Here is a 24,134-nt window from a genome sequence, read left to right on the forward strand (position 1 = left end):
GTTTAGATTTCTGGAATATACTAGGCTATATGTATTGATATAATTAGGAAAATATGTAATACTGTGCCCTCTGAAAGATATATAAATGGTGCAACAAGCCAACAACCCAGCGGTACCAACTTGCAGTGGGCTAGCTGTTGGTCAGAGATTGCGAGAGTGAACAATAACATTGTCACGTGACCACGGAAGTAGTCAACATCTTCATGCGGAAGAGAACTATTTTTAGAAAGTGAAGAACTTGTTTGCTGTTCAAGTTTTCCTGAAATGGACCGATATTAGTCACAACCTCACACTAATTATTAGTATAAAACAGATTAGGAGACATTATAGTCACACATTTATTCAAAACAAGTGGAACCATTTGACCATCGAACAACACCTGCTATGGCCACTTTACAGGTGAGTGACTTAATTAAGACGAGGAAACTGACAGACACAAGCTAGACAGGTGAATGTAAGTTACTATTAAAGCCTTGGTTTCTTTTCTTGATTGATGGTGATGATAGAAAGGTTGATAATGAATAGTAAAACAGCATAGATTCATCAGCTTCACCGCTCGAAACCACGTTATGAAGTTTTACAAATGTAAATGTGTACAGGAGAGTTTAAAGGAAATACACAGCGACGTTACAGTTAAGACACGCGGCCATAACGAAAATGACAACCTGTTGCGTTCTGTTGTATTATGATGTATCCCTCTTGTTATGATTCTGTCGTAGAAAGCTATAGATCTGGCTACCAAAGCTGCAAAGGAGGACAAAGCCAAACACTATGAAGAAGCCCTCCGAATGTATCAGCTCTCGGTGCAATACTTCCTTCATGTTGTTAAGTGTGGGTAACGTTTTTATTCATGTTCTTGTAGCATGTGAGCAACTTGTAATCTTACCTCTTCAATTATTCTTGCATGGCACGTTCCTGCTTTTCATTTATACAGCAAACACATACCACCCCTCCTACCAACCTCCTCCAATGTACAGTTTCTTCGTCAAATGTATATACTCTCTTTTTTAGACTCTTGTATCAAAAACAGTACTGTATTTGTAAATCTGGTATGTCGTAAATGTATAGATGTAGCAGTACTGTCTATCTGTATGTCATTTATGATTAATTGAAAATGGGGGACCCTGGTGTAAACAAGATGAAAGTCTTTCTCTGGTCTGCATCCCCTTAACAATTGAGCCGTACTGTACTGTACCCATTCTGCAATCTGTTAATAAACTTTTCAATCAAACAGGACGTTGCTCCTCAATTAATTGACTTGACATGGCAGACTCATGTGTGTGTTTCCATACTACAGATGAGGCTCTGGGAGATAAATCGAATCAGAGCATCAGGGCCAAGTGTGCAGACTACCTGGGCAGAGCTGAACAGCTGAAGGAATTTCTGAAGAAGAAGGAGAATGCTCCTCCGGCCAAGCCTGTCAAGGAGTCTGATGACAAAGGGTGAGAGGAGGGCATTAGGATTGTGTAATATGTGAGTACTATTCATTATGTCAACTTCATCAAAATGTCTTAATGATGTGGTCCGTTTCATTGCAGGACTGAAAGCGATGAAGGAGAAGATGCGGAGAAGAAGAAGTTCCAAAGTCAACTATCAGGTGAACTACCCTGTCAGAACTTGGAATATGGACAGACCCAATATCAAAATCTCACAATAACACAACCACTAAGCATCTTGGAGGTTCAGGAGGTAGTGCGGTTGTCTGGTAATCGGAAAGGTTCCCGGTTGGATTCCCACTCCTCCTGGGCAGCGTGTCGATGTGTCCTTGAGCAAGACACTTAACCCCTAACTGCTCCCAATGAGCAGGTTGGCACCTTGCATGGTTGCCTCCACCGTCTGTGTGTGAATGTGAGGCATAAATGAAAGCACTTTGGATAAAAGCGCTATATAAATACAGTCCATTTACCATTATATGAAGCACTGAATCTTGTGAAATCATCCAAAATCTTTTTTTTTCTTTTTATTATTCAATCCCCTTTTCTCTGATAGGTGCCATTGTGATGGAGAAACCTAACATCAAGTGGGATGACGTAGCAGGGCTGGAGGGGGCAAAAGAGGCCTTAAAGGAAGCCGTCATCTTGCCCATTAAATTCCCTCATCTCTTCACGGGTATGAAGTCACGGCACTTTGAAACAACTGGCTAATAATAATAATTACTTTCATTTATATAGCGCTTTTCTAGACACTCAAATCGCTTTACAATGTAGGGTGGAAATTGCCTCCTTCACCACCACTGGTAGCACCCAACCTTGGGCTACGCAGGCTCAATGGCTACCATACACTCACTGGCACCCGGTACACATCACACTACACAATGGCTGAACGGCTCAGGAGACGGGGATTGATATCAGTCAATTAAGGGGAAGGGATGATTAGGTGGCCTTGATGTCAGAGACCTGATTGGGAATTTGGCCAGGAACGTTATTCTAACCATAGTGTATTCATACTTGTGCCACTGTATGGAATAATACTGTACATTAGCTTAGCATATTTACTCTGTAGCGTTTTCATATGCATGTTATACATGTACATTACTAATGCACTTTATTGCTCCTTTGCACTCCGGTTAGATGCAAGCATTGTTTCATTGTACTCTGTACACATGTTAATTTTAACAAAGTGAATTTAGGTTAGGAAAAGGACGAAGAAAACCAAGACATCATGATGTATCGATATGAATGTTAGAATCTTGCTGCATCGATATATGTGAAATTGATAACTAATATTAATCATAATCAATATATGTAAATGTACATTTTCTTTCTAAACAAAAAACTGTGTACTAATACCATGCGTGAAAGGTTTTAATTGCATATATTCACCCATTGCTGACTGAATAAGCAATTCTTTATGACTTTGTTAAAAGCTATAGAATCCAATTAAACCATGGTCAAAATGTAAGAATACATTGACTATTAACTCTTTCAATGCCATGCCTGGTTTTCCATTTTACCGCTTGAATGCCACCATCCGCGCCAATGTTAACGTTAATATCGCCTAATCTATGTTTTAAATTATGGCTATGTGTCTAATCTGCCCATCGCATTATCAAAGACTATTTTCCAGACAGTGCTGTGAAGGCAGATTGTTTTTTTATCGCGTCGTTGCCGTTTCAGAGCAGTTAGAAAAGCCCCCGTTTTGATATAAAAAACAGCTCATTCCGGAGCATTCTATGAAAATCGTCTTTTAGTGGAATATTCCACAACGTTGATATTCGTCGGCCTTTTTATGAATCGTTTTCAAATAAACGCTAGATGATCAATATTATACGTGCACGCACGCACATTACGGCCGCGCGCGGATAATCGCCTCGTTGATTTCCTCTCGGAGTTTTACATTGAAACCGAAAGAAGACATTTCACAAAACAGCTTATAACTTCATCAAACTTACTCTGATTATCCTACCACTGATAACATAGAGTCCTTACCTGACATCAGATGGTATCCAACTGGTATATTCCAATTCCTGATCACCATTCGAAAAAATCGATACGTGTATGGATCCAACGCGACACAGTGGATCTCCATGATCCGAGGGGATCTGAGGCTCCAGAATGAACTCTAGTAACCCCGGCTGGATCAGTGAACTGGAAAATGTGCAGTACCGGATTTTTTTCCCCATTCATTTTCATTGAGTCCATTCCAAAATCACTTATGTCATCTGGGAGACGACAGGGGGCGCTTTTTTCCACAGTGATCACCGGCGCAGCTCGGCAATACTCGGGTAGGCTCGGGTGATGCAATAATTTTTCAGAACGCAAAAAAAAAAAAATAAAAAAAAATTCCGAGAAATCTCGTGAGTGGCTAGCAACCACCTATAAAAAAACACGAGAAATCTCGTGAGTGGCACTGAAAGAGTTAAGCATTTGATTTATTTTGCCTAAATAAGTGGATCCAAATGGTTGGATTGAATCGTTAGACTCCTGGTTATAATACACCAGCACAAAGCATGTGTGTTTCTGAATAATATCACAGTACGTTTGTTCTGTGTCGTCTAGGAAAGCGCACCCCGTGGCGGGGGATCCTGCTCTTTGGCCCTCCAGGAACGGGGAAGTCTTACTTGGCGAAGGCAGTGGCGACAGAAGCCAACAACTCCACCTTCTTCTCCATCTCCTCCTCAGACCTGGTGTCCAAGTGGTTGGGAGAAAGTGAAAAGTGAGGCCCAAATTTGACACTTGACACCAGGATATTTGACACACACTTTACAACATTTCTCGCTGTCATAATCGCCTGCCTCTTACTCTCTCTCTCTAGGTTGGTGAAGAACCTGTTCAATTTAGCGAGGGAGCACAAGCCATCTATCATTTTCATCGATGAGATTGACTCTCTGTGTGGCTCCAGGAGTGAGAATGAGAGTGAAGCAGCGCGCAGAATCAAGACCGAATTCCTTGTGCAGATGCAGGGTGAGTAAGACCAGCTGCTGAGTGTACACTGTTGTACCTGCTATTCCTGCTTTCCCTTCTAGTACACATATGTATACTGCAATATCACCACTTCACCCATTAAGGTATTCATGTCCTCTCAGGTGTTGGGAATGACAATGAAGGAATTCTGGTGTTGGGAGCCACAAATATACCATGGACACTGGACTCTGCTATCAGGAGAAGGTAAGAGCGAAATAAACTGGATGGCACTGAAGTTAGTCTCTCCTACTTCATATACCTTACCCCTGATAGCTTGAGTTCAGACCACTCTTAAATCCATCAAAAGAGATGAACACAATTCGACACACGTTTCTCCAGCTGTCACAAAAGTCTTGTGTCGTTGTGTCTCTCAGGTTTGAGAAGCGGATCTACATTCCTCTTCCTGAGGAGCAGGCTCGCTCCTTCATGTTCAAGCTTCATCTGGGGTCCACTCCCAACGACCTGACAGAGCCCGACTTCCGCACACTAGGCAAGAAGACGGGCGGCTACTCCGGGGCTGACATCAGCGTTATTGTCAGGGATGCCCTCATGCAACCCATCAGGAAGGTTCAGTCAGCCACTCACTTCAAAAAGGTAATGTGAAAGTAGGTCATGATGACTGTTGCAGTCTTGTGTCAAACCCTCAATAAGGCTTCCTTCCTTTATTCATTCAAATCCTATAGGGCTGGAATCCTATCCATATTACTCACACATCTCATACAATGCAACAGAAAGTAATTTTCTGTTTAGTTTGTTTGTTGTCTGTTTTCATTTGCCCTCAAGCACTTGCAAAGAGATTAAATTAACCTATTCTCAACAGGCAGATGTTTTACTTTCAAATGGATGCTTCCCGAAATATAATGCAATGGTTTGCTGCTCCCTTTTTATCTTGTATGATTGATTGAAAACTTTATTAACAGATTGCAGAATGGGTACAGTACAGTACAGCTCAATACATACAATTGTTAAGGGGATGCAGACCAGAGAAAGACTTTGGTCTTGTTTACATCAGGGTCCCCCATTTTCAATTCATCGTAACATATATGACATACAGATAGACAGTACTGCTACATCTATACATTTATGACATACCAGATTTGCAAATACAGTACTGTTTGGAGTACTGTAGCTTGACTAAATGCAGGACAGCATGCTGATTTTGTGGGACAGTAAATTAATACTGAATACAATATAAAGGTTTACATTACATTTGATCTAAATATAAGCATTTCAATTAATTATAATTTCTTAAAAGCACGGTAGGCTAAGTAGGTAAAATAGGCCAAATGGCTAAGCAGCAGAAACACTGCAGAACAGAACAGATATTGTAGGCTGATAAAAAATTATGTTTTTATAGTTGTTACTGGGCGCTTACCGCACCATGGAGAGTGCATTGTGCCATATAGGCCTTTTGAGGAATTTATATTTCTTGCTGGACCATAGGCGAATAGGTTGCTTATAAAACTCTTGGCACAGAAATTCACTTTGACTTGAATCTCTTCACAAGATCCACGCTGCATCAAATTCTCTGGTACGTTCACGCACCAATCGGAGTGTATAAGGTCTCATTTATGTCCTCATTTGTCCCTCTTCATTTAGGTTCGAGGGTCAACGTGGAACAATCCTGGCGTCGTGGTTGAAGACCTCCTGACCCCATGCTCACCGGGGGACCCCGGGGCCCTGGAGATGACCTGGATGGATGTTGCCGGGGAGAAACTTCTGGAATCAGTTGTTTGTATGGTAAGAAGAGAGACACTATAAGGGTCTCCTGTCTGCAAATCAAATACTCTTTTAAAGGAACAGGCCAACTTTTTGGGAAATTTGCTTATTTGCCATCTACCCTGGAGTTAGACAAGCAGATACATACCAGTTTCTTCTCATGATTCAAGACTGTTTATTGTCATGTGCACAGTTAAATGGACAGTTTGCCATACAATGAAAATCTTACTTTGCTAGTCCGCCCTTCACACAAAATCACACTTAACTAAAACATATTTAAATACGAGTGAGTGCTAGAAAATAAGGTAAAAATAGATAAATATAATATATACAAGGCACAGTGAGTAACATTGCACATTCCGATCAGTATTTACAATTTACATGGAGGTGACAGTGGGTCACAGCAGCAGTTAAAAAAGTGTCTTTAGTGATTCATAGTTCGGGGGAAGGGTGACAGTGTGGTCACAGCAGCATTCAGGTCAGAGTGTCTGCCTGGAACAAAAGCGGGTGGGGGGATCAGTTTCAAGGAGATGTGTGTCTGTGGGGGGGGGGGGGGGTCTAGGTGGGGGAGCTGGCATTCATGGCCTGTGGGAAGAAACTGTTTGTCAGGGGGCTCGTAGTTCTGGCTTTCTGGCTGTGTCGCCTACCTAATGGCAGGATGTTGAAGAGTCTGTGCTGGGGGGTGTGTACTGTCCTTAATTATGTTATGTGCTCTCCTGGTGGCCATGGTAGAGTAAATGTCCTGTAGTGAGGGGAAGGCTGCTCTACTCTGCTCTACTCTGCTGTACTGAGCAGTTTTATTTTAATCACTCGCTGGAGTGCCTTCCTCTCCTTAGCAGTGCAGTTTCCATACCAGACCGTGATTGAGCTGGTAAGGACACTCAACCGTACTTCTATAGAAGTTGCTGAGAATTTTGGGTGGCATGCCAAATTTTCTCAGCCTTCTTAGGAAGTACAGTCGTTGGTGGGATTTTTTTATTATCTGTTGGGTGAGGTCCTCGCTGATGTGGGTACAGACTACAGAGGAATTTAAATTTTGTTCACCCTATCCACCTCTGTCTCACCTACAGAGGTGTGTACTGTACACTCCTCCTCTGTGGGTCAATAATCATCTCCTTGGTCTTGTCTGCGTTCAAGGAGACTCTGGAGAGTCAATGAACTCTGTGCAATGCAGGCTTAGGGAACAGCCACACCGTTAGCCTAGCTTAGCGTCATTGAATTGATTGATTGAACATTTTATTAACAGATTGGAGAATGGGTACAATACAGTACAGCTCAATACACACAATTGTTAAGGGGATGCAGACCAGAGACTTTCGTCTTGTTTACATCAGGGTCCCCCATTTTCAATTCATCATAACATATATGACGTACAGATAGACGGCACTGCTACATCTAGACATTTATGACATACCAGATCTACAAATACAGTACTGTTTGTGATACAAAAAGAGTCTAAGAAATAGAGTATATACATTTGAGGGGGAAGAAACTGTAAATTGGAGGAGGTGGGGTTGGGGGGGGGACTGTACATTGGAGGTGGGTGGCGGGGGGGGGGGGGGGACTGTACATTGGAGGGGGTTGGGTTTGGACATTTACAGGGGCCAGTTTCGGATTGCAGTCTCCCGTAGGTGCTCTTTTAGAGAGGTTTTGAAGGTGGGTAGTGATTCACATTCCTTTACAGCTGTGGGTAGGGCGTTCCACATTGTTGTTGCATAGTTGCGAAACGTGTTTAGTCCCTTGTTTGAGCCGAATCTGGGTTTAACATGATTTGTGGAGCTCATGTGTTGTGTTCGTGGTATTCACTGACCTTTGGGAAGTATTTTGACATGTACATGGGTACCTTAGTGGTGTAGTGTATCTTGTAGACCAGGCCCATTGCAAGTTGCTGTACTCTGTCGTCTACTCTAAGCCATCCTAGGTTGTCAAAGTGGGCAGGGGTGAGGTGGGTTCTAGTAGTAAGGTCAAGCAGTAGTCTGAGCAGTAGGGCTGACCCCTATTAGTCGACTAATCGATCGAAAGGAGCCGTAGTCGACTGCCAACCTCTTAGTCGAATGCAAACAAATATATATATATATATTATTATAAATATATATATATATATATTATTATTTTTATCATTCTTTCCAAAAGAAAAGAGGCCTAGAAGCGTGGCTAACACTAATGGCACACATACCAGAGGCTAACTGCCTAAGAAAACAGGCACAGAGGCACTGAAAGAGGATTTCACCCATCTAATGAAGACTAGACAAATATCAAGATGTATCCATCAGTGGACCAATTGCATGCTTTTGCAGAGGACAAGAAGCCTTCCGTCGACTCCTTCAGACATTAAGCACCCCCACAGCCCAAATGGAATGATAAAAAATAAAATTTAAATAAATATTTCATAGTCGACTAATAGTCAACTATTGGCTAATTTCGGCCAATCAAAGTCGACTATCTAAATCCTTAGTCAGGGACAGCCCTACTGACCAGTTTGTTTTGGGATGTTTCTAATTTAGTTTTTAGCGCCTTTGAGGTGCTTTGGTACCATGAGGTGCAAGCATAGTCGTAGTACCCTTGAATGAGTGCTCCTGCTAGAGTCTTCAGGGTATTCTTGTTTAGGCCTAACAAAATTAATAGTTGGTTTCAGGTTGCCGACCGACCCTGCCGATTTAGGTGCGACCCAATATATTTTATGAGTTTTTAAAAGAAATTATAATTTTATTTTTATTTTTATTTTTTAGAATACAGTTTCATAGAAATCTTAGTCAAACATTTAGTATTATGGATATTAAACATGCTGGCAGAGTACATGCATCCATGTTGTTGTGAACATTTTAATTAAATAAAGAAATTCCCTATCCATAGTCGCCGTGGGAAAGAATAAAATAAAAAAATTAAATAAAATAAATTCCCTGCCTACCCATGGCCAAACTGACAACCAACCTGAAACCAACTATTAATTTTGTTAGGCCTTACCAGAGAGGAGATCCGGTACAAGAATCTAGTTCACTGGAAGTAGGTGTGCCAGTGTAGCCTAGTTTCCAACAGTCACGAAAATACACTCCAAATACAACTCCTGTAAACATGTTGTGACCTGTGTATTTACTTGAAAAAGATTGGAAGGGTCGAAATGTTGTATCTGCTATTTTTGTTCACAATTAAAACACCTTGGAGCATCAAAAGTGAGTTGCAAGCCCCGCTTTGTTTCATGTACTACTGTTTTTACAGTTTGGCTCAGCACCAAGGAACGGAGGGTGTGCGCTACTATATTTTTTTCTAAGTGACCTGTGTATTTACCACGTAAATTCTTTTTTTGCCAAATCACTGCTGCCTGGGTGCAGTGATTTCATCACCTCAAAAGTACAGTTTTTCAAAAAATATATAGACAATATATAGACAATTAGACAAGTATATCTAAACTAAATGTCTAATTTTATTTTATTTTATTATCCACATGGTAAATACACAGGTCACAATATGTTTACAGGAAAGTTTTGGAGTTGTATTTGGAGTGTATTTCGTGATTGTTGGGAACTAGGCTACACTGGCACACCTACTTCCAGTGAATGACGCTAAGCTAGGCTAACATTGCGGCTGTTTCCTAAACCTAATGCATGCACAGAGAATAAAAGGGTGTGTATCTGCTTGTCTAACTCCAGGGTATATGGCAAATAAGCTAATTTCCCAAGAAGTTGGCATGTTCCTTTTAACATTTGTAATGGTAACAGGGGGGGGCAATCATGCATGTATTTTTTTTCTTTCTTGTACCTTAGTCAATATTGATTTTCATCGTGGTAGGTTTATAATTATGTGGGCTTTGTGAATGTGCTTTCTGACCCCTCTAATGTGTGCAGGCTGACATGCTGAGATCGCTGTCCACCACCAAGCCAACAGTGAATGAGCAGGACTTGGACAAGCTGAAGAAATTTACAGAGGACTTTGGTCAAGAAGGCTAATTATAATCAAACTCTACTCACTACCAATTTGGCAGGATTCTGTGATATGGTGATGAGGTCATTGTTGACAATATTTATGATGATAAATTATGTTCCTATTGAAGGGATTCATTGAGGGATTATACATTTTCCAAGGTGATGTTGCAAATGTATTAGGTGGTGCAGTTAACACTGATATGGTTTGTTTGGATCCCTGCCAAACAATCATCCTTTATTGTATTAATTCAGGATGAAATGTACAGTACTACTTTGAGTTGTGGGGGGTTGTTATTGCTCTCTTATTTGCTTTTTGTCAAAGTGATTGTAAACCTACATGTTTAAGGGCTAGTGAGATGTAATATTCTTACTAGACAGTGATGGTAATAGTGGAAGTATATATTATACATATCTTCTAAACTGCTTTCAAACACTAAATACCTCTACTTTTACTTTCTACCTTGCACTAACGGTTTCTGTTCCCTGGTATGTTTTGAATGGAATGTTTGTTGCCGGTAGTTTACCGGGGATGGTGTGTGATGGTCAATGTAAGTTGACAAATTAAACAGTTTGAACTAAGACCCTTAACTTGTCTTCAAATAGGCCATTCTAGATGTTTGTCACACATAGAGGTTAATATAATACCAGCAGGCTGTCCAATGGAGTTTAGTTTAGGCTCATAGGATATTTTGCAACAATATCCCCAATTGCTCCTAAATACTTGACTGTAGATGAAGTATTGAGATAGTGTGGCTAAACTGTGTTCTACCAATGTTTTTAAAGGGTTGTTGTGTGTTGTTTAGGTAGCACTGTTTAATTAAGAGGAACTCAAAAATATATATTTTTTTGTTGGAACAAATTTTACATTATTGACCACTTCAAGAAAGACCACTAGGTTTGTGTTTCGTTACTGACCTTGAAGAGAAATGCAAGATGTTGTGCAATAGTTATTTAAGCTTTTACTTGCCTCATTTGGACTGTGCCTCGCCCATATTTTGCCCAGTTTATAATACTAACATGAAGTGCCTTTTTTCCCCCTCTTCCAGTTTGTGATTCCAATTTCCAAAATACATACAAATAATCTGTTTCATGCAGCCTATGACTTGGAATTTCTCTGAAAATACTATCCTCAACTTAGTGATGCTTAATATGGTTATTTATGGACCATTATCAATATACTGAAAATATGCACTGTCTTCAGGGTAATTTAAGGTGCCGGTACTTGAATTTAGGGTTTGGAGGGTTTCCTGAGTTTATATTGTGGTGGATGCAAATAAAACTACTGTGAGCTGAAATAGCTTTGGACTCTTATTATATTCTACACTACACATGTTCTGTTCACATAAATGTGAGGGTGCTTGTATAGGAAATACAGGACTCACTTGTTGCTTTATGTGAATGTTTAGTTAAAATACATCTCTTAGCTAGTGGACAAACATAACTTAAAATTCAGATATTTTTTTAAATTATTAGTACATATAGCATATAAGCAGACATGTATAGGTTGTAAATTTAGTTGTGGGGGGTTGTTATTGCTCTTATTTGCTTTTTGTCAAAGTGATTGTAAACCTAGACGTTTTAAGGGCTATAGTGAGATGTAATATTCTTACTAGACGGTGATGGTATTAGTGGAAGTATATATTATACATATCTTCTAAACTGCTTTCAAACACTAAATACCTCTACTTTTACTTTCTACCTTGCACTAATGGTTTCTGTTCCCTGGTATGTTTATGAATGGAATGTTTGCCTATGGGGTATTACAATGGAAATGTATTCAAGCCCAAGCATTCATATTAACGGTTTACCGGGGATGGTGTGATGGTCAATGTAAATTGACAAATTAAAACAGTTTGAAAGAACTAAGGCCCTTAACTTGTCTTCAAGTCTTCACATAAATGCGAGGGTGCTTGTAGGAAATACAGGACTCACTCGTCGCTTTATGTGAATATGTTTAGTAGTTGAAATACATCTCTTAGCTAATGGACAAACATAACAAAATTCAGAGAATTTATATTATTAGTACATATAGCATATAAGCAGACATGTATAGGTTGTAAATTAATTTAACAAACTCATAAGCCCCAAGGTTAAAGATAATGCATGTTTTGCTACTAGCACAGTGAAGTAGATTTTAAATTGAAAGCATATGCATGAAATTTAACTAAGATACCAATCGCAACACAAAAGGGTCATTATTTAGAGAGCATACAATCATAAATAAAAACACTGGCAAAAAAGAACTTACAAATCACAGGAGTGTAAATTAAATCAAGTTGAGACCAACTGAATGGTATCTTGAAAGACCATTAGCCTTTCTATAGCTTAACAGTCATTCCATTTGCCAATCTTTATACATACCATTCCCTAACTAGGTGAAACTCAAAATTGAGTTGAAAAATCTATTCATACATGGATGAAGTGAAATAAAATGAAAAAAGGTATGACTGAAAAAAGCTGCCAGTGGGGAAAAGATGGCATGCAGATTTGACTTGGAGATGTGAATGAAGTCCCTTTTCACTTCCATAACATATCTTATAAATACAGTACATTTATTCACCATCAAAATTGCCAAACCGTGTGGGACAAGTGTTAAAGTAGACGGGAATAATGAAAGCAGCCGCAAAAAGCAAATGCAAATACCAGACGAAATTGCAGCAACAATAATGGACCAATGTACACAAGGAAATAGCAACAAAAAGATACAACCCTCCCCCACTCTGCCTTCTCATTAAAAAAAAATTGTACCTGAAATGCACATGACCTGAAGGGAGTATGTAACATAATTAATTTCCTCATTTTAAATAACTCTCTTAACATTCATATTCATACAAAAACAATGGGAGAGGGGGGACTGCCACAAAAAAGGGCCTATTAGAAAGTGCTAACAGCATTTAGTATGTCATAGAAGCCTTTGGTAAAAGACACAAAAGGAGTATATCACTGGCACATCACAGTCATGCCTCATAGGTGGAAGTAGCCCAACCGACACTTTTGCACTGGACTCCGTGTCTGCGGGACGGCACAAAGACGAAGACACAATGCCGAAAGTGTGCCATGTTGTGCTGCTAGGTGGGTGTGTCAGTGGAGTTACAGCGCCTATGAAGACACTAGAAGACGGAGAAGAGCGAGCCGAGAGCCAATCCCGTCGCGGCCCCAGCGAGCATGCCCATGGCCATGTCTCCCGTGTCGTCACGCCGGCGCTCTTCAACGATGACATGGTTGGTCACCCCGTGCTGCGGGTAGGCTCCTGCGAAACACAACAGGAAACAGCTTTTTGGATTGGCGTTTTGCCATACTGAATTCAGACTTTTATCAAATATATATATATATATATTAAAAAAGAAAATACCGACATGTCATGTTGATTACTGCTAAGCTTAGGATGAAGTTATCAAAAACGTTTCATTTAAACCATTGGAAATTATACTGGCGCAGTCAGACATCTCATACACCTCCAAAAGTAAGAGAAATAACCATGATTTATGGAACTTCATTTCTGTGCCTCAAAGTCTATCTTTATATTGGTGGATGATTTATTATACTGTTTGGGGGGGGGGGGTATTATGTATTCACATTGATTTGTCATACTGTGAGCCTCTGTTAACCGTTCTGAAAATAATGAAACTTTGATGATTTTCAAATTGTAGTGACTAGGCAGGTATCGTCAAGATTGACAAATCACTCTACTAAAAAGACCTATGAAGACACAGCCTACCAGTGAGCCACGTCTGCTGAGAAACACTGGAATGATGAGTCAGAACAAGCAGACAATAAGCTCCTTATCAATATGAATGGCAGTGCAGGCATTTTTCATCTGTGCACAGACAGATCTTGCAGTGCTTGTATTTTTGTGAAATACTCATTACGGCATCAGGTATACCTGTAATAAGAGCCACCTGATATCTCTATTAGATTACTATCACAGATCAACATACAGTTTGTCCTCACCTTGGTACTGGTAGGGATACGCGACAGCATAAGGCTGCCCATCAGCCGAGTACACGATCTGTGTACAGTGTGGTGGAGCTGCAACATAGTCTCCATATTGGCCCTGGGCATAAACCTAATGGAACATAATGCACAGAGATACAACAGCAGCAATAAGTCAGCTATGCCTCACTCCATATGATCAAGTATTGACATATATGACACATTGATTACAATCACCCGTTTGTCACCCTAAGATTTTTGCAATGGAATACTATGAATACAGGTTACAGCTCAAGTGTATTTGTACCATTTCTTCTTAAATGTGTTCCTGAAATAAGTTAGTTAATAAGTTCATTAGAAATGCATCTATGGCAAACTTTGTTTGTCCGAGGGAAGCAATAGTTGTGATTGGAAGATCAAAAAGAAGAGGGCAGGGTTTGAGATAGGTCAGTTATTGTTCATATCTGGGTACTTTACCTGAGGTGGGGCAGCAAATTCTGAGTAGGGGGGAGGGGCAGATGCAACCACTTCCTGTGCAAAACCCATCTGGGGAGGACTAACCACCTAAAAATCAAAAAGAAAAAATATATACCTTATCTAGGCTGAACTTTATGAATGATAATCAAAAGATCAGGTTGAGTTAGGAGAATATTACTGAGAACAACTGAATTTCAGCTTTGAACTGTGTTATACACCTATGATGTATAATTGGACAGTTGTGAAAAGCTTTTGTACACATGACTCTTTTAAAATGTCCTGTTGCTTCTCAAACCTTTTCTGTCAGGCCCCCCTTTGGCGGACCAAAATATTTTGGGACCCCCCCCCCCCCCCCCCCCAACAAAATAGTCATGAAATGGGCCATGTTTAAATTGATTGAAATAACACAATCGCGACAACACCTTCCCTCGCGAGAGCCACCTTGCCTCGCTGTGAAACAGCACTGCAGAATGGTCAGCTCCCATCTCCTCACACAGCGCAGAGAACAGGCGCACTTTCAGGGGTCGGGTTTTGATGAAATTTACCACGTTTATAACTTCTGTCACAACCTCATTCAGCTTGACGCTAGCGCCTCTCTGTGAATTTACAGTGCGTCCATTGCGCGTTTGGCGAGACCCCCTTGATGAGCGCCTGTAGCCCCCTCCTTTTCCCTGCCATGGCCTGCGCACCGTCAGAGCAAAAGCCCACACAGTTCTCCCATTTCAGTCCATGTTCTGTCAGGTAACTGTCAATCATTTTGAAGAGCTCATCAGCTGTCGCTCTGTTTTTGACATATTTGCAAAACAGCAGATCTTCACTCAGTGACTGGGAATTTACAAAGCGAACATAGGAAATAAGCAAACAGTCTTTATTGCTGTCAGTCTTTGACAAGGCTCAACTTGGCCCTATATTTTGTTTTCAGAGCTGTCATGGATGAAAAGCCAGCTTCACACAGATATGTGATGCTGAATGGTATCAACACCTTAACTGCTACATCATGAGATACTTGGTACTCAGCACCACACTCTGAAACTAGCTCTCCAGGTGGTATCACTATCAGATGAGATTTCAAAGAGTTCTTCCAAGAGTTTAGATGGAGATGTGTCAGGAAGCTTTGTCTCAATGTTGTCTGTAAAGGTTTTTTTTATCCAGAGTAACTTGGTGATCCTTTTCTGTTTTATTAAATAATGATTTTCAGATTTTGAGAAATGGTATTTTCATTGAGAACAGTGCAGCTGCAACAGATAGCACTTTAGTGATAATTTTCTGTAATCCAAAAAAAAAATGTAATAAATCTCAAGGCCCCCCCTGTCATGCCTCTGCGCCCCCCCTGGGGGGCGCGCCCCCCACTTTGAGAAACCCGCCAAATCAAAAACATTTAAAGACATGTTTAGGAGACCTCAAATATATATTTTAACTTGTTAATGATTAACAAGTTAAAATATATATTTGAGGTCTCCTAAACATGTCTTTAAATGTTTTTGATTTGGCGGGTTTCAGCTGTCCTGACTGTGGAAGTTCATTCCACCACCGTGGAGCCAGGACAAAGAATAGCCTGCTTCGTTTCAACGACCCCCCAGGAGCCCAAAGAGGAGTGAGTCTCAGGCGGACGGATCTAGTCTTATTTCACAATTTGTGTGTTAGTAGGCCAAATCAGAGACCTTTAACAAATTATATTCAAAGTCTTATTTTAATGAAATGGGGGCAACAGTGGGTCAGGAGGTACAGCGGTGGTCTGGTAATTGAAGATTCCCGGTTCGATTCCAGTTTCTCCTGGCAGCGTGTCCAAGTGTCTTTGAGCAAGACACTTAACCCCTAACTGCTCCCGATGAGCAGGTCGGCACCTAGCATGGTCCGCCGTTGGGGTGTGAATGTGTGAGTGAATGGGTGAGGCATAAGTTGTAAAGCGCTTTGGATAAAAGCATAATATAAATGCAGTCTATTTACAATACAATGAGCAAAGAACAATCCCAGTGATGCAGAAAAGATGCAAAACAGTAACTCACCGAATTAATTCTGGCATCTTGAAGAGCCATGGTCCATGCCCTAAAAAGAAAAATGACAGCAAAAAAAATGCAGCCTAATTAAATAATATAAAGCCAACTTTACCATGAAAATTGGAACAAAAACAAGAGCCTTGCACTTCACAGATAGTAAAACAGGGATAAGACACAAAAACAGTGAGACTTAAAATCGTGCATGGACAACGAAATTGGCACAATGTCAACTGGAACATCTAAGCGTCTTACATGGCGTCATCTGCACTATCCGCACAGAGGCTGATGACCCGTCCGTCTCGGCATACGATCTGGAGCAGGGCATCGCGACTCTTCCCCTCCGGTGGATTCAGGTCTATAGGTGCACAGGGCAATCACCGTCAGTCGAGAAGAGGAGAAGGGTCCCGCTTTCAAAATGTGAATTGCAGACACTATGCAATGGATCATATGTCATGAATAGTACCTTGGCATGCAGTGGAACCACGGATGTTAATGCAGTCCACCCTCATGTGGATGTCGTCCTCCATGTCTCGCCGTTGCTGGTCATCGTAGAAGACCAGTCGCCCATCGGCCCACAAATCAAACCAGTTTCTCTTCCACCGACGCAATATGGTACCTTACCATAGAAATAATGTTACAACCAAATTCAAGTCAACTTACAAAAAAATACTTGTTTTATACAAATGTATATACATGCTCCTCCGCAGTTTGACAATAGGCCCTTTTCACATGTCACAGGAGGGTAAACACAGTAATTAATTAATGAATTATGGTTCAGTTCCATTCAGGTGTGCCAGAGCCATTCCAGTGAACCCAAGAAGGATCCCTGGCTCATGGAACTCATTATTTGGTATAACTGTGATGAGCCTGCTATGAAATGTCAAAATGGACAGTGAAAAGGGGTATATAGCCAGGTTTATGATTGTAAGCTGTGGTGTTCCACAAGGAAGCATACTAGGTCCGCTACTGTTCCTAATTTATGCAAATGACATGTCGTCAGCTTGTGACTGCAACTTGTTCCCGTTTGCGGACGACTCAGCCCTGCTGGTCTCTGACAAGAACAAGTTACAGGTTGAAAAAACCCTCAGCTCAGAACTAGGCAAAATCTGCATATGGCTCGCTGATAACAAACTATCATTACACATGGGCAAAACAGAGTCCATTCTCTTCGGTTCAAATAACAAACTCAGCAAGACCGACGGCTTCTCAGTTACAGTGGGTGACAATATTGTCACAAGGAAAGAAGATATTACCTACCTGGGTTCCATCCTAGAGGCAAATCTTTCCTGTGACAAAATGGCATCCAATGTAATAAAAAAAAGTCAACCAACAAACTTGATTCTTGTACCGGATCTCCTCACTGGTAAACAAGAATACCCTGAAGACTCTGACAGGAGCACTCATTCAAGGGTACTACGACTATGCCTGCACCTCATGGTACCAAAGCACCTCAAAGGCGCTAAAAACAAAATTACAAACATCTCAAAACAAACTGGTCAGACTACTGCTTGACCTTACTCCTAGAACCCACCTCACCCCTGCCCACTTTGACAACCTAGGATGGCTTAGAGTAGACGACAGAGTACAGCAACTTGCAATGGGCCTGGTCTACAAGATACGCTACACGACCAAGGTACCCATGTACATGTCAAAATACTTCCCAAAGGTCAGTGAATACCACGATCAAAACACCAGAGGGAGCTCCACAAATCATGTTAAACCCAGATTCGGCTCAAACAAGGGACTAAACACGTTTAGCAATTATGCCACATCAATGTGGAACGCCCTACCCAAAGCTGTAAAGGAATGTGAATCACTACCCACTTTCAAAAACACTCAAAAAACACCTACGGGAGACTGCAATTCGAAACTGGCCCCTGTAAATGTCCTAACACAACCCCCTCCAATGTACAGTAAAAATTACCAAGTATGGTCTTGTCAATATTCCAATGTACAGTCCCCCACCCACCCCTCCTACCCAACCTCCCCCCCACTCCTGCCCAACCACCTCCAATGTACAGTACCCCCCCCCCCCCCCCACCTACCCAACCTCCTCCAATGTACAGTTTCTACGTCAAATGTATATACTTTTTTTCTGGACACTTTTCGTATCACAAACAGTACTGTATTTCCAAATCTGGTATGTCATAAATGTATAGATGTAGCAGTACTGTCTATCTGTATGTCATATATGTTACGATGAATTGAAAATAGGGGACCCTGATGTAAACAAGACGAAAGTCTTTCTCTGGTCTGCATCCCCTTAACAATTGTATGTATTGAGCTGTACTGTACTGTACCCATTCTGCAATCTGTTAATAAAGTTTTCAATCAATCAATCATACATGGTGTTAGTTTGAATATGTTTGCTATACCTGTCTGTAAGTCTGTCCCAAAAATACATGATGTTTACATAAACTGTTCTAAGCCTACTCACTTTGTCGGTGGAGCCAACCGCTTTTCACAATGGACATGTTAGGAGCAACACCTGCAAAAACACAAAAAGAAAATCTGCAACGTTACAGCAACTAGCCTAACCATATGAAACAGTGATGGACTGGTGTGTGTGTGTGTGTGTGGTATGTGTGTGTGTGTGCTAAAGCCACTAGCTAGTATTAGTAACGGTAACTAACTATTGATAGTTACATTTATAAAGCACTGCATTAGTAACATTCGTATTGCCCTATTATTGGTATAATCCATTGTGTTTTCCCTTTAAATGTATACTCTATAAGCAGCGAGGGTATCACAATCTGTGTATAAAGATCAGCAAACTGATCTCGCAGTCATTTCGTTCTCTGGTCGAATAATTAAAGAAGTCGGTCTCTTGCATTAAGTACGAACTCCGATTGTCTAGTTAGTTAGTTAGTTAGAAAGAAAACTAACGTTGTGTAGATATACATATTATACACATTCCATGACTGTCCACTTGTTAGTTGTTACTGAACAACAAACTAAAACCGTACATTACCAAGCCTATAACGTTAGGCCCGTTAGCATATCCGACTGTTTCACATAGTCCGTTGTTACAATAATATGAAATAGCAATTGAGATGCAAACCAAATATATATATATATATATATATAGAAACTCTTGGATGTGGTTAGGGTACTACCTGGTTAACTGTATATTCCGAGTAGCGTCCTCCTGACGTGACAGTCGAGGTAAACAGGAGCTAGAACCGGACTCGAGAGAAGCGAGAAACCTCGCGAGACTGGGTGCCCAGCTGTGGTCAGTCACGTGACCAAACGGAAATAATAAGGGTGGGTGGGCGGGTGGGCGTGTGTAATCATAGATATAAGTAAGGGAAGGGAAACGTCAGTGAAGGTCAATTATTTTGCGATGATGACCGAGTAAAGCTATACATTATCCCGCTTATTACATGGCTAACTTACTAACAATATACCTAATTCATTTTACATCGACTCGCATCATTCTAAAATGAATTCTAACATTCTAATTAATTATATAATAACGGGTTATACATGCAAAATGGACAATAGAACACTGGAACTGGAAATTAAAAAAAAATATTCAAAAGGGGACTGACTTCGCATATAGACTAGGCATTTACAGCTGTTCAATGTAAATGTGCCTTCCTCCGTGGCGCTTCCGCGCGCTCTGAAGTCGGACTCAGCTGCGTGCACGGTGCACCTCATGGTACCAAAGCACCTCAAAGGCGCTTAAAACAAAATTACAAGCATCACAAAACAAACTGGTCAGACTACTACTTGACCTGAACCCCAGAACCCACCTCACCCCTGCCCACTTTGCCAACCTAGGATGGCTTAGAGTAGACGACAGAGTACAGCAACTTGCAATGGGCCTGGTCTACAAGATACACTATACGACCGGGGTGCCCATGTACATGTCAAAATACTTCCCAAAGGTCAGTGAATACCACAACCACTACACCAGAGGAAGCTCAACAAATCATGTTAAACCCAGATTCGGCTCAAACAAGGGACTAAACACGTTTCGCAATTATGCCACAACAATGTGGAACGCCCTATCCAAAGCTGTAAAGGAATGTGAATCCCTGCCCACATTCAAAACCGCTCTTAAAGAGCACCTACACGGGAGGCTGCAATTCGAAACTGGCCACCGTAAATGCCCAAAACCCCCACCACCTCCTAATAGACAGTCTCCTCCCCACCGCATGTATATATTCCCTCCCCGCCGTATGTATATTTCCCTCCCACCCACCCACCCCCTCCTAATGTACAGTCCCCTCCCCATCATATGTATATACTCTGTCAGGATCTAGGGGTAACAGTACTGTATATTTGAATACCGCTTATGTCACAAATGTAATACCTATATGTCCCTATGCCATAAATGTCATGTATGTTGTGTATGTCATAAATGTCTATATGAATTGAAAATGGGGGACCCTGATGGAAACAAGACAAACGTCTTTCTCAGGTCTGCATCCCCTTAACAATTGTATGTATTGAGCCGTACTGTATTGTACCCATTCTGCAATCTGTTAAATAAAGTTTTCATTCATTCATTCATTCACGCCAGGCGCGTCTCTACAGAATGATATTCTGTACCCGAAAAAAACTAAAACAAAAGGCTGGCTGCCACAAAACAGTCACATCTAGAGACCTCAAAACCTACTCTAGCGAAGCCTTCAACCTTGAACTGGAGAGTCTGGACTGGTCAGATGAACTCAATGGTACACTGGTTGACGAAACATGGCTTGGTTTCAAAACCAAATTCTCAGCAATACTAAACGACATGGCCCCCCTAAGAACCACCAGGGTAAAAAATCGCGCTGAGCCGTGGATGCACTCCGAAATACTGGCCGCTATGAAAACCAGAGACAAAAAATGCTCTGAGTTTCGTAAAAGTCAGTCAAAGCTTACTAAAAGCACGAGCAGTGAACTCCAAGCCCACGTGACTGAACTCAAACTAGAAAGAAACAGACTAAGAAACGACGTAAACTCCATGATCAAAACTGCAAAAAAGAATTTCATCAATGACAAAACTGAGGAAAACAAAAACAAACCACGTGAACTTTGGAAATTACTCAATAATCAACTAGGATGCAGTAAAAAACTTAAAACCAGATTCTCAAACATAAACATAAAAACGGACAACACGCTCATCACAGACAAGCTGGATGTAGCCAATTACTTAAACATTTTCTTCACAAACATAGCCACAACACTGGTAAACAAACTACCCTCCCACTCAGGGCTTTATGGGGTAGAACACATAGTAGCTTACTACAAAAACCTAGGGGTCCGCAAGGACGACTTCAAGCTGGAAATGGTAACAACAGATGAGGTACTCAATAAACTGAGCGCCCTCCAACCTAACAAGGCCACTGGCCATGACAACATCCCCTCCAAATTCCTCAGAGACTCAGCAGCCGCCATCACACCAATCATCACACACATAATAAACCTCTCCATAAAACAGGGACACGTCCCCAAGGACTTCAAAATTGCGAGGGTGACCCCTCTGCACAAAAAGGGCAGCAAATTAGACCCAGGCAACTACCGCCCTGTTTCTATTCTCACCTCCATCTCGAAAGTCATGGAAAAAATAGTCTACGAACAGGTCGAAAAGTACCTAGCGGAAAAAAATCTAATCTACGAATTCCAATCTGGCTTCAGAACATCCCACTCCACTGACACATGCCTTCTCTATTTGAATGACCACATCAAACAAGAGGTGGACGCAGGCAAATACTGCGGCATGGTCATGCTGGACCTACAAAAGGCCTTTGACACGGTCAATCACTCCATTCTGATTGACAAGCTAAAAGCAATTGGTTTTGATAGTCTATCAGTGAGCTGGATGCAATCCTACCTTGAGGGGAGGGAACAGATGGTGGAGGTAAACGGTACCCTATCCCCCCCCCTCACAGTGAGCTGTGGTGTTCCACAAGGAAGCATACTAGGACCGCTACTGTTCCCAATTTATGCAAATGACATGTCGTCAGCTTGTGACTGCAACTTGTTCCTGTTTGCGGACGACTCAGCCCTGCTGGTCTCTGACAAGAACAAGTTACAGGTTGAAAAAACCCTCAGCTCGGAACTAGGCAGAATCTGCATATGGCTCGCTGATAACAAACTATCATTACACATGGGCAAAACAGAGTCCATTCTCTTCGGTTCAAATAACAAACTCAGCAAGACCGACGGCTTCTCAGTTACAGTGGGTGACAATATTGTCACAAGGAAAGATGAAATTACCTACCTGGGTTCCATCCTAGAGGCTAATCTCTCCTGTGACAAAATGGCATCCAATGTAATAAAAAAAGTCAACCAACGAACTCGATTCTTGTACCGGATCTCCTCTCTGGTAAACAAGAACACCCTGAAGACTCTGGCAGGAGCACTCATTCAGGGGTACTACGACTATGCTTGCACCTCATGGTACCAAAGCACCTCAAAGGCGCTAAAAACAAAATTACAAACATCTCAAAACAAACTGGTCAGACTACTGCTTGACCTTACTCCTAGAACCCACCTCACCCCTGCCCACTTTGACAACCTAGGATGGCTTAGAGTAGACGACAGAGTACAACAACTTGCAATGGGCCTGGTCTACAAGATACACTACACGACCAAGGTACCCATGTACATGTCAAAATACTTCCCAAAGGTCAGTGAATACCACGATCACAACACCAGAGGGAGCTCCACAAATCATGTTAAACCCAGATTCGGCTCAAATAAGGGACTAAACACGTTTCGCAATTATGCCACATCAATGTGGAACGCCCTACCCAAAGCTGTAAAGGAATGTGGATCACTACCCACTTTCAAAACCTCTCTCAAGGGACACCTACGGGAGACTGCAATTCAACACTGGCCCCTGTAAATATCCTAACCCAACCCCCTCCAATGTACAGTCATTTACCTAGTATGGTTTTGTCAATAGTTCAATGTACAATTGTGTTTGTTTGTACAGTGTCTCCTCCCCCCCCCCCTCAATGTACAGTGTTACTTGTTTATACAGTGTGCCCCCCGCCCCCCCCCCCCCAACCACCTCCAATGTAAATTACCCAGTATGGTTGTCAATATCCCAATGTACCCAACCCCCCCCACCCAACCTCCTCCAATGTACAGTTTCTACGTCAAATGTATATACTCCCTTTTCTTGACTCCTTCTGTATCACAAACAGTACTGTATTTGCAAATCTGGTATGTCATAAATGTATAGATGTAGCAGTACTGACTATCTGTATGTCATGTATGTCATATATGTCTATATGAATTGAAAATGGGGGACCCTGATGGAAACAAGACAAACGTCTTTCTCAGGTCTGCATCCCCTTAACAATTGTATGTATTGAGCCGTACTGTATTGTACCCATTCTGCAATCTGTTAAATAAAGTTTTCATTCATTCATTCATTCATTCATTCATTCATTCATTCGCTTTTCGCACGGAACCCGCTTGGGTCGCAACAGTCCAGCAGCGGGGGCGGACAGATCTGTCAGCCAATGGCCAATAGGCACTCTGAAGCCCCGCCCAACAAAACAAGGTACAGGCCCTGACGCCCCGCCCACGCACAGTAAAACCGAGTACAAGCCCCGAAGACCCGCCTCAAACCTAGTACAAGCCCCGAAGCCCCGCCCAGACGTTGGGCTTGCGGCTCTGCAGATATACCCTATTGGTTGCAATGTTTGTTAATAATAAACCACCGCAACACTTCCGGTATG

General features: G+C 41.6%; 2 protein-coding genes across 2 annotated transcripts; one reads left to right on the plus strand and one right to left on the minus strand.

Moving 5' to 3' along the window:
- Nucleotides 1-212: 212 nt before the first annotated feature.
- On the plus strand, nt 213-11,337 carry LOC311223140 (vacuolar protein sorting-associated protein 4B-like). Its single transcript, XM_084307889.1, has 11 exons — nt 213-399; nt 720-831; nt 1,298-1,442; nt 1,539-1,597; nt 1,990-2,109; nt 3,999-4,155; nt 4,255-4,403; nt 4,526-4,607; nt 4,778-4,997; nt 6,003-6,143; nt 9,965-11,337. Exons 1-11 carry the CDS (start codon nt 385-387, stop codon nt 10,064-10,066), a joined length of 1,302 nt encoding a protein of 433 aa, XP_084164015.1. The 5' UTR covers nt 213-384; the 3' UTR covers nt 10,067-11,337.
- Nucleotides 11,338-12,039: 702 nt separating this feature from the next.
- plekhb2 (pleckstrin homology domain containing, family B (evectins) member 2) lies at nt 12,040-19,652 on the minus strand. Its single transcript, XM_084309111.1, has 8 exons — nt 19,566-19,652; nt 18,887-18,937; nt 16,913-17,065; nt 16,702-16,804; nt 16,459-16,498; nt 14,453-14,539; nt 13,994-14,108; nt 12,040-13,292 (listed from the first exon to the last, which is right to left on the minus strand). The coding sequence occupies exons 2-8, from the start codon at nt 18,921-18,923 to the stop codon at nt 13,153-13,155; spliced, it is 675 nt and encodes a 224-aa protein (XP_084165237.1). The 5' UTR covers nt 18,924-18,937; nt 19,566-19,652; the 3' UTR covers nt 12,040-13,152.
- Nucleotides 19,653-24,134: the final 4,482 nt, after the last annotated feature.

This window comes from Notolepis coatsorum (assembly GCF_963971535.1).
Source record: "Notolepis coatsorum genome assembly, chromosome: 2".
Lineage (NCBI taxonomy): Eukaryota > Metazoa > Chordata > Actinopteri > Aulopiformes > Paralepididae > Notolepis > Notolepis coatsorum.